At 43.7% G+C, this 11,523-nt stretch overlaps 1 protein-coding gene across 1 annotated transcript in view; it reads left to right on the top strand.

Moving 5' to 3' along the window:
* The first annotated feature begins 944 nt into the window (after positions 1-944).
* Positions 945-11,523, top strand: part of SCN7A (sodium voltage-gated channel alpha subunit 7) — a 79,429-nt gene continuing 68,850 nt past the window's right edge. The window contains exon 1 of the mRNA XM_015565779.1: positions 945-1,264. Within this exon, the coding sequence (XP_015421265.1) occupies positions 1,255-1,264 (10 nt within the window). The 5' untranslated portion in view covers positions 945-1,254. The remainder of the gene's footprint in view (positions 1,265-11,523) is intronic.

Below are 11,523 nucleotides of genomic sequence, written 5' to 3'. Positions count from 1 at the left end.
TCTATAACTGGCAATATACAATCTGAATCTCATAAATATACATGATTTCTTTTCCCCTTTCCTCAGTGTGTTGCAGGAATTTTTTTTTAAAAGGAAACTTTATCCCTTCCAAACAAATTGGAATTTAAAATGAATGTGCTATGTGGGAAAACCTCCAAACTCCCTTTGAGAAAGATGGTGAACTTTTGCCTTCACCATCCCCAAATTTCCAAAATGCATAGTTTTGCCTGTGCCCCTGGTGTTTCAAATCACCAGAGCTGGAGAGAAACCTAGAGTGAGGAGGCCGTAGCTCCAGGGCCTTTGTTCCCTAGACAGCTGCACACCTGCACACACCTACACACACATCACACAGCCACACCACTGCCATGTCCAGATTCGAATGCCGCAGGCTCCACTGGGGCAGCAGGGCAAGGCGACCGAGAAAGCAACTGGAGGTAAAGACCTGTTTGCGGCCGTCCTCTCTCACTCTTCCCCTCCTCTCCCCATCACATCGCTTTGCCATCCTCTCCAACCTCCCACCTTAACTGCATCCCTGCTCTGAACCGCCTCTCCATTTCTTCAAGTCCAAGTCTTCTCCCCGCTCCACCTCCTTACAGATGCCGCTCCCCTCGCCCCCTCCCTCCCCGAGGCAGCTGGGGCCCAGGACCTCGCAGCTGCCGGGGTCCTGCGGCAGCAGCAGCCTCCGCAGCCGCTTTCAGTCAGCATCACCCCGCCCACGCCCGGGTGTTGAAGTCCAACACTGGCCTGGAGCTGAGGGCGGAGGAGCGGGGAGGGAGGAGTGGGAAGGACACAAAACAGCTTCCCGGCGGCGGGCGCGGCTCCACTGCGCATCTGGCTGGAGGCGCTTTCAGTCAGCATCACCCCGCCCCCGCCCGGGTGTTGAAGTCCAACACTGGCCTGGAGCTGAGGGCGGAGGAGCGGGGAGGGAGGAGTGGGAAGGACACAAAACAGCTTCCCGGCGGCGGGCGCGGCTCCACTGCGCATCTGGCTGGAGGGGTTCCCTGGGTTAGTGGCTGGGCAGCTGCCCCAGGGACTCGGGTTCTAGCTGGCAATTCAGTGGGGCCGTTTACTACCCGAGCCTGGGTGGCATCAGCTGGTGAGGGCAGATGCTAATCTAGCAACACCATCTAAGCCACCGGAGCCCAGGAAGCCAGAGAGATCAGAAAGAAAGAAGCCCAGGAGGAGAGAAAGGGCTCCAGGGAGCCCAGCTCCAAAGGGCTCCAAGGAGCCCAGGTGCTGGCGGAGACCCATCACATGGGAGCAAGTAAGTGTTTTTTCCTTGCTGTGTGCCCAGTCCCAGGAGGGTGTCATCTGCAGCCAGGCTTCCCCACCCAACCCCCACCGACCCCACCCCATACACACCCTAGGCGATTAATAGGTTCTGGAGATGAAGTGAGAGCTGCTTTTGAGAGCAGCAGTGGCCTGTGGGTGTTTGCTCTGCAAGGTGTGTGTGGGCAGTTTGTTCGTCCCACCAGGTAAGCTTCTGAAACCAAGAAGTTAGGTCGGTGTAAAATATCTAGAAGCCCTACTTGTCAATGGTTTTCAGGTCACATGACACAATAATAGAAGAGAAGGAATGACACCCTATGCAGACTGGAGCATATTTCTCCTAAGGAATCTTGTCTCATATTCTAAGTAACTTAGTGATTTCCAGATTGGTGCTTTTCATGTAAGAAGTGACAGTATAGATTAGAGGCATAGATGTGATGGGAACTGTTGTGCCTAGTTTAAACCACTAGACATTTTGATATTGTTTGGATCAACAGGTTTTGGGTTGTGGTTGTTTTCTTTCATTGATTAGTTCTGTAAAATGCATACGTCCGGAGGTTTTCTTTTAGAAGCAATGATTATTCATTGTGGCTCTGGCTATATGTTGCCTCCAACACTCAGGGTACCGTCAGAGCAGGATAAGTGATGAATGCAGGTGGAACGGCAGTGACGGGCTCCCTTTACTTGTGGGAATGATGGATACAGGTCTGGGTATTGGTCAGAAAAATCTCTTAAAATGGGAAGGAGTTTGGGTGGTGCTTTTTGTGGTTATTTTTTCTTCCTGGCTATTGTTCAGGAGAGTAGTTTATGGCAACTATAGAAGGAAGCGGGGCCCAATAAAAAAGAATCCTGGGTACCATACCTGCTACATGGAGCCCTTATTGAAATTACAGGTCAAGCAGATGAGGCCCATAAGGAGTAATTAGTCAGTAATTACCGAGCTAATGAAGGAAGAGTTGAAGCCCAATAAAGAAGACTTTGAGGTTAAGAATAATGAAACATGATTTCCATTTTGTGAAAACTGAAGCAAATTATTTAACTTTTGATTAAGCTTTATATTTCTTATTGTAAACCACACATCAAAAACTTATATTCTGGTAAGGACTAAGTTACAGAAGGGTTTTGTGAAGGTAATGTGTTTAACTGTTGTTTGCATGAAGAGTTCTGTTTTTATACATTTATTTCACTGTTCTGGGTCTCATTTTAAGTCAAGTTCAATATCTGAACAAAAGGAGCTTTCACAGGCCTCACTAGAGGAAGTGAAATTCACATGCAGGTCATGATCTCTTGCCACCTGTACAGTTTCAAGTTTATTCTAACCTGTGAGCTTCCCTCCTTGCAACATTTTATGTTTAAACACCTTTGAAGGCTCTCAATATATGCTTTAGCCACTTTCTCTTTTTAGTTTCAAATTTTGATTTAGTCATATGGTCTTTCTTCCTTGGGATGAAACCATCATCCCATATTGGCTATTGGTGAATGTATTTTGACCCATTAGTTACTATAGGAAAAATCAGAGTTTAGGCATACATAATCCACTCTTGAGAGCTGGGAGTAATTAAAACCCTGCACTCAGGGGAGAAGTACTCTGAGCCCCTTCTTTCCCATCAATATATTTAAAACAATAGGAGAAAATCTTAAAATTGGACGTGGGCCCAGGAAGAGGGACCACCAGATCCCAGGTGGGGCCTGCCACTGCCCATCAGCCTCCATTGCAGAGTGGGTGGTAGAGCCAGGCACCTGGGAACTGAGTCTTGTGTCTCACTGCCTCCTGTGGGGGAAGCTCTGGGAGGGTAGTTGATATATGCTCCCATAGCTTGATCAGAGAGGATAAATATAGGCCTAAAGCACACTGGAAATAAAAACAACAGTATTTTGCTAAACTCCTACCGAGGGAAGAAATATCCTGATACACCCCAGCCCTAGATCTCATTATGACAGGATCTGTATCATAAATGAGGCATACTGAGCCTGACCCAAGATCCTCTCTCTACCACCATAGACTTTCTCTTGAAAACTTATGGTGGGGGCATTAGCAAAAAAAGGACATTCTTGATTTCTGGGAGTCTGGTCCCATTATTTTCACTACCAGTATCAACCTTGGTCAGTTGTGAGAGGACGTGTGTAAACCCTGCCCACCCTGATTAGCTATCAGCAACGCACAGTCACTCACCATCAAGGCCAGGTAAGCAAGGTCTCATCTTTACAACATTGAAAGAAGGAACCTTTAACACTGCAGAGAAAGTTTTCATCTGATGGACTCTAGGGATAATTTTCCATTGGTCTGTATCTCTTGGCCCAGGTGGGATTATGCTTTCCATGAATTTGTTCAATCATTGCTATTTATAAACCAGTCTTATTCTGGTTATACTCCATGCCGATGGGGGAACCCCCATATGTCTGGCCAACAGATATCCCTGTTGTGTACACAGTATTTCTGACTGAATTGACTCAGACTGATGCTGCCTGAGGATTCCCACCTGTGTGGTGGCAGCCAACTGCCAAACTGACTGTATTAGCATCAAACAAGAGCTTGATTAAGTTAGGGCCTTGCCCAGGGAAATTCTGTTTTTAAAAGACTGAAATCAGGTCAGGGCATTTGGTTTTAAACTAGAACATCAGAGGATGTTGATTGGGTTGGGAGAGGGGGGTGAATGTCCCTGGTTGAATCTATGGTGTTGAATGGAATATTCCTTCCTATCTGCTTTAGATGCCGGAGTGAGGCTCCCAGGCCACCAGCCTCTCACTGTCCGAGTTCTTCCAGAACCTGCATGGTCTAAGTGCTAATTATGGGCTATAACTCTGGCTCTGGTCCATAGCTAGTTTTGTGCTAATATGTTTCAAGGCTCCTCTCTGGTTTCTCTGAAATTCGAGAAGTGGTTGGGTATCTATGTGTTTGGTTCCTCACTTGAAAAGCTAGAGAGTTTGCGGAGTAGGAGGAACAGACCAACATTCTGAGAGTGATCAGGAGCCGAGGTGGACAGCCAGCTTTAGGAGGCTTCAGGGTGCCAGGGACTGTGCTAGTTATGGAATTTTTAAAAAAGTTATATTCCACAGTCTCAGTGGCACCTAAAACATAGGTCAAAAGGCCTCAGGACCGCTGATGAGTATGGAGGTTACATGCACAACAAGCTCTCCTTTGTATGCCTCTAGCAGGGCCAACAACACATTCTTCCTGGCTGAGCTCTTTATTGGCCTCTGGCCAGATTTTCCTTGTCAAGGGTCTGACTAGGGTCACAGAACAGTGTGGTCTGGAAAGATTCTGGCCCTTCCCCAACACGCTTGTTTTGGTGGGCTGGACAGGCACAGCTTGGAATTTGTTGTCATATTCACAAAAACAAGGGACCTGGCTAGCGAACCGTAAGGTTTCCATAGAGAAGCTCAAGTGGGCACACTTATAGACCAAGACGGCTTTTCTTCATGTTCCTGAAACCCCTTTGTTGCCTCACCAGCCATAATGCCTCACCCTGCTGAGACTCTGTCTCCCACAGAGACTTATTGTCCTGCGTCCTCTCAAGGCATTGGGACTTCCACCTAGCTTTCCTTGGTCTCATGCTTGTAAGTCAGTGGTTCTCAACCTTCCTAATGCCGCGACCCTTTAATACAGTTCCTCATGTTATGGTGACCCCCAATTTCATTGTTACAGATTGAACATAATTAAAGCATAGTGATTAATCACAAAAAAAAAATGTAAGTATATATGTGTTTTCTGATGGTCTTAGGTGATCCCTATGAAAGGGTCGTTCGACCCCCAAAGAGGTCACGACCCACAGGTTGAGAAACACTGGTATAAGGGCATTGAGACTGGGTGCTTGTCATATGACACTTTTATCCTCCTCAGTATAGGAGGATTTATTCTCCTCAGTATAGGAGGATTTATTCTCCTCAGTATAGGAGGATCACACATACTCCGAATGTGTGTGATCTGCTCTCCTCCTCCCTGGAAAGAAGACATTTGCAAAGACCTGATTCTTTTTATGAACCATCATTGGAATACAAGATTACCAGATTTTGAGGAGCGTTCAGTTCTCAAAAGTGATCTATTTGAGGAGAGATGGGACCTGTCCCTTTGAACTTCTGCTGCTGCTCATGATTTACAAGACTGTTTTCCTAGCTTCTGAATCCAGAAGAATGCCTAGATTAAAATTCTTAAAATTTATTGTTAAAAAGACAAAACAACAGTGCATACTTGTGTTTTTGAGAAAGTTGTTTATAATTTTCTTCTGCAAGATGACATATTGGCTGAAACTGTCAGAGTGAGAGAGTTGAGACCAGAATGAAGTGGATACACTGAGGCCAAAATGGGCTGACTTGGGAATAGAAACAGCTGCAGTCAGACTCCAGGTCCAGGACAAAGGAGGCAAAGTCAATTAGGGCAGGGCGAGCTACATTGTATGCCAGGAAGAATTAAAGAGTAGGAGTCAGCTAATCAAAGTTAAACAGGAAATAAGCAGCTGAAGTGGGAAAATAACCCCAAAGCAACAAACCAAGTGGGTTGAAATCAAGGGGAACAGGCAGCTGCAAAATTCCAGGTGGATTGGTGCCTTTTTGGTCAATCTGACCTTTATTCCCCCGCCTTCAGTGTGTAAGCGTCCCCTTCTGGGTTTTCGTAATACGTACATAGTATATTACATTCAAGTAGTACAGAACCGTTAACCAGAAAGCAACAGAATCTCCTGACACCTTTTCAGTTCCTCTTCATGGATATAGTCGTTTCATTTCTTCCGGAGGGGGAACATTATGCATGTGGTAGCATATATAACCCTATGTATATAACTCTTACACAACATTTTATTCAAAGGTAAACAAGGCAAGCCATGCCTAATGTTACATTTTTCATGAAGTAATTTATTTTGGGAATCTTTCCATATGAGCACAGACACATCTCATTCTTCATGTTTACTAAATAGTGTCTCATGATAGCAACCTACTGGATTTACGACATTAGCTCCTTAGGGTGGACACTTGGATTGATTTCTGTCTTTGAAATTAAAGGCCTGTTGTGACTAACATCTTTGCAAACATGACCTCTCAACTCCAGCAAGAATATTCATTGGGAAGTTTAATTTGGTGGTGGTGGTGTGGGGGGGTGGGGGGCAAATGGTACATGTAAGTATTGCCAAATAGTCCTTCCAATAAAAATGCACTTATTCACATTCTCACCTGAACTGTGTGAAGGTGCCCATTGCTTTCATATCCCAGAGGGTCAAGGGTCATATCCACTGAGAAGAGTCTCATTTACGTCTCTAGAGCTTTACTGCTAAAGCTCTTATTTTAATCTTATCCATATCTTTCAGAGTCTCATTAGTTTTAATCACCTTTCCTCATATTTTTCTGCTTCCTAAAAGACAACGATAATATTTTTGTGTCTTCCATAAAAAAAGCAATGCATCTGTATCATTAGAGTTCTAAACCCCCAGAGGAGGGTGCGGGGGAGATGATAGAGAGCTCTAAGGGCAAAGGCTCTGTCTGCATCAGAGAACTTAGTTGTGGGTCATCACAGAATGTGGGAAAGATGAAATATAAGCCATAATATATCTATGAAGTGCACTCAAGTAGTCTTGACAAACAAAAATGTCAATATAAATTGGTCTCTTCTCTAAAGCATGTGTAATTTCTACATTCTCAACGATAGAGATTCCATTCGGTGATTACATTACCTGTCTCCTCCACTTATGTATGCAGTGCATTCTAGTCCCAAGTTAACTTGTTTATCAGCATTGTCATTACTTTTTTTTTATTACAATTATCTGAATCTCATTGGTGCAATAGGCTTGATGTATTGTTCATGCTGATAGAAAGCTTAATTGTTTCAAAATAGTTTGGAAACTAAATGAGAAGTCATTTTTCCTTTTATTTCCTATTCCATGTTAGAATGAAATTGGCATTTGGGATATTATCCTTACTCCGTGGATCCATTATGCTATATTTTCCCTAATTGATATTTTCTTGCTCTATGGCCTACACCCTTGTAAGCTACCCTAAATCTTTTGGTAAAAAAGTGAGGAGAATACATGAATATCTAGTATAGAATAGAACATTTTATAATTCTTTTTGGCAAAGCAAATCTGGCATCTGTTTCTCATCACGAGGATCAAATCCAGCTTCCCAGGAAGCACAGAGGTTGGTTATTTGTATGTTGTTGTTTCAGTCCCTCAGGAGAAAAATGAAATTGAGGAGGCTGTGACTGCCCTGGATAGTCACTTCCTACATGTGCAGAATCTGTCTCCACAGCCTGACTGCATTGCTGGCAGGCTGTTCTCTGTGAATCAAACCGAGAGACAGAAGAAAGAGGAGTGGGAGGAGAGAGGAAAAACATTGACTTCTGACTTGCCCTTTCTTTGCTCTCCTTCATTATCTCTCAGAAGAGGCAGCTCCAGCTGCTGGTAGCAAATGTTATCCACACAGCCTCTTCCCTGGGAACAGAGGCAAGCGCTGGCTCACTGACTGGGTGGCCATGTCATTCGTCCTCCAACTAATTCCCAGAGGGAAAGCAGGGGGAGGGTGGGTGTAAGGGGAAGAGATCAACCAAAGGGCTTGTATGCATACATATAAGCCAAACCAATGGACATGGACAACAGGGGGGTGAGAGCATGAGGTGGGGAGGGAGGTTGGGGGTTAATGGGGGGATGAGGACACATTTGTAATACCTGAATCAATAAAGAAATTATAGATAAAAATAAAATAAATAAAATAAATTGCCATAATTTGAAACCTAAAAAGAAAATAATAATAATAATTAGTTTTCAACAATTTCAGCATACACCCAAACTGTCCCCAAAACCAGTGACTTCTAATCACACTACTTATAGATGAGATTGGACGTGTTGGGAACAAGAGGACACGGCTGGGGGCGGGGACCCCAGACGGAAGGGAAAGAAAAGGAGATTTGCTATCTCAGAGGGAACTGGGAGCAATAGGATAAGGTGGATGTCCCAGTTGCATTTCTTTGATTTCAAACTTTAGGACTGTTCTACCCTAGGATCTCGGTGGCAGAATGGTAGTACCTGGGAAGGTCATTGCTAAACAGGTACCCAGAGAATGAGGAAACTCTAGAGCTAAGGAGAAGAAGGTGCTCAAAGGGGTGAAAAGGATGTGGATCTTCTGGGGAAGTGATGTTCTATGTCTCATACTGAGGATATCAAACAAGAGAAAAACAATGAAAGAAAATGCAGGACTGAATTGGAAGCGAACGATGTCTCTGCTTGCTTTATAAAGGTGGTTGGATGAAGCTGGGCTAGCATCCAAAGGAAGCTTTCTGTCTGACAGGCTGCATTAGATTCATTTCAGGTGGCCTCAGCCCAACATATTCTGAAACTGTCTTCCTGGGTTGGGCTGTTTGCTCCTGGGTTTTCAATATCAACACCTGGAGATTTCCAATAGGTCCTCAAGAGCTAGTATGACCAGAGGTCACCCTCACCTTTGTCTTTTGAGTGGCCCCAGGATTCAGGACCTGCAGGTTGGACACTGTGACATCTTGTCAGCCATCCAGAGTCTAGATTATTGAAGCTCTTAGACATGTCTCAAGCTAACACCGAGCCAGAGTAAGTGCTAGAGATTTATGGTTTGCCTTATGTGACAACTGGTTCCGAACTCTTTCATCTGGTTGCATATTCCGGGCATGGTTTGCGGATCTATGAGCTTAGTTTCACTGCTCAGAAGCTGGGCAACAATGAAGGTTAAGAGAATTTCAACAGTCCCATCGCAGATTAGGAAGATGGTCAGGGAAGTCAGCTTGCTGTGAATGGTCCCCAAGAGCTCCAGGAAGAGCTCCAGTTATAGATTATATTAAACGGAAATTGAGAGCAGGTCTTGCATCTCCGGGGACCCAGTGGCACCAAGGACTTCAGGGTTGAAGGCAAGTTTAGAATCTGGTTACATGACAAAACCCTCATACATTCTATTGGGAAGTGACAAATGGTATTTTTTCTTCCACTTGTTAAGGTCTAATGTGGCCACTGGCCAGGAATTTTTGGTCAAGGATTTGACAGGCCGGGCTCACCAAAAATACAATTCTAGGAAGATCCTGGCTCTTCTACAACTTGTTCATTTTGTTAGGATAATAAGGGCCAATTCAGAAATTTTAGAGGCCAATTTTACAAAGGAGTAGAAGTTTGAAGAACATCTGGAGAAATTGGAGTCATTAGTGGTTTACAATGTTGGGTCAGACCACTTTCCCAGACTTACTAGTCGGGCACCCAAACCTGTGTTGTCTTAGAAGACTCAAATTGAACTATTTAAGCCAGAAGCAGCTTTACTTTTGTGTCCCTAATAGCCTCACTTTCTGTCATCTCTGTCACTGTCATAGAGGCATTTGTCAGTGAGTCAGGAGACCTTCACTGGGATCCTATCCTCAGTGGTGTATGTTCCTTACTGATGTTTCAACTGCCAATACGTTTTCCTTTACTTATTGTTCATAGCAAATTTACACTCAGATACAGAGAGGGAGACTTTGTTATCTGACATTGGATATGGACCTCTAATCCTATTGTGTATACTGACTGTAATTCTGAAGCTTAGTGTCCTAGATTGTTCCCTTCCTCAAGAAGAGAGACATTAATTGTTATCAGATTATTAGAAAATTTGGCACTGTAGAATCCAGGTCCACCAGTGTTGGAGATGATTTTAATTTCAGTCAATGTTGCTCTTAAAACTTAAAAATTTTCAGAGACGACCAAGATGACTTGGTTCTTATTTGTGTACAAGTCTGTCTCCTATTGTCCTTAAATTCAGTGATTATATTTTATTTATGTTTATAGTACTGCTACCTGGCATAGTACTTGGCACTTAAGTATGTTCTGCAATTGATTGCCAAATAAATTAATGCCAAAAGTAAGCGCCATAGTTAAACATATTTCCCTTCATGACATATTAACTGGCAAGAAGAATCTTTAAGAAAAATTGGAGCTCAATTTTTAAAACATATATATTAAAATGTTAAAATATAGAATTAAAAATAAGTACACATGAATATATATACACACATATATATGTCATCTATCAAACAAGAAATTGTTTACAACTTCTTTTGGCAAGAGAGCACATTTCAGTAATATGTTCCAAGGGTTCTGAAAGGGGTTAGGAGGGATAGAGTTGAGCAATCAGGAAATCCGAAGCCACCAAAAAAACGCAGACTGTCCACCCAGAGAGCAGGTCAATCCTAGGTCAGGCACACAGATTAGGAGCCTTAGCCAAAATCGGTTGAACTCTGGGCAGACCATAATTGCAGAGAATGTAAAAACGAGAGCTATGTATCAACAGGCATTTTAGTCAGAAAGAGCAAAACAATCTTAGGGGCAAGAAAATGAGTTGAAAAAAAAAGTGATTAGCCACACTAGAGTAAAGAGATGCTAATACAAGAAGAATCTAAGCATATAAATTATTATGTAATAATTAAAATGAAATATGAGCCAGTTTGGGAGACTAGAGATTGTATATTAACAGGAGATAATGGTTATTTGCTATTAGATGTTAAGTCTGTTCAGCTAGTTGCCTATCATTCAGTCCTCCTGCTCATAAATAGCCTACCCTCAGAACTTCAAATTATCAGGTAATAATTGTGACATTGTAATTATCTACTTATATATAGTGGGGCCTTGACTTACGAGGTTAATTCGTTCCACGACGGAGCTTGTAACTCAAATTACTCTTATGTCAAATTAAAAGTGAACAAGTGAGACACGTGATGCTGGGCTGATGTGGTGTTCACTGTGACGTTCGCTGTGCCAACTAGCGGTGGGGTATCTGAAGCTGGCTCGTAACTCCAATTTTAGCTCACAACTCAAAGCAAAAAATCGGCCAAGAGACAGCTCGTATCTCAGAAAACTCATTAGTCGGGACACTCATAAGTCAAGGCCCCACTGTAAAAACAATGGGTGGTGTTCATCACATAGGGACAAACAGCCACGACCGACCTGAAGGAAGTCAGTCCACAGGGGTTGTCTTGGCAACGGCTGCACCTGCCCCCAAGCTGTTTCTGGGAGCTGTTTCCTGTAAGGGCAGGGTTTGAAGCAGGAACCCGCCGTGGGAGCCTGGAGGCAGATCTTTCTACAGTGTGAACCTGAGTGGGTGGCTGAAAGGCTTAGAAAAGACAGACAAGAGAATGAAAGCCGGGTCTGGGTGGGACGCTGCTTCTCTGAGAGACAGCGACAGCGCCTACAGCCGTGTCTTTAGTTTATAGCAGATGCTATGAGGCAAAGTAAGGGCATGATCAAGATGTTTACGAACATTCTCGTGGGTTTCAGTCCCACTAAC

Source organism: Myotis davidii, unplaced genomic scaffold, assembly GCF_000327345.1.
Source record: "Myotis davidii unplaced genomic scaffold, ASM32734v1 scaffold59, whole genome shotgun sequence".
NCBI classification, from domain to species: domain Eukaryota; kingdom Metazoa; phylum Chordata; class Mammalia; order Chiroptera; family Vespertilionidae; genus Myotis; species Myotis davidii.
Note: the sequence above shows the minus strand (reverse complement) of the source record. Positions and strands in the feature narration are given on the sequence as shown.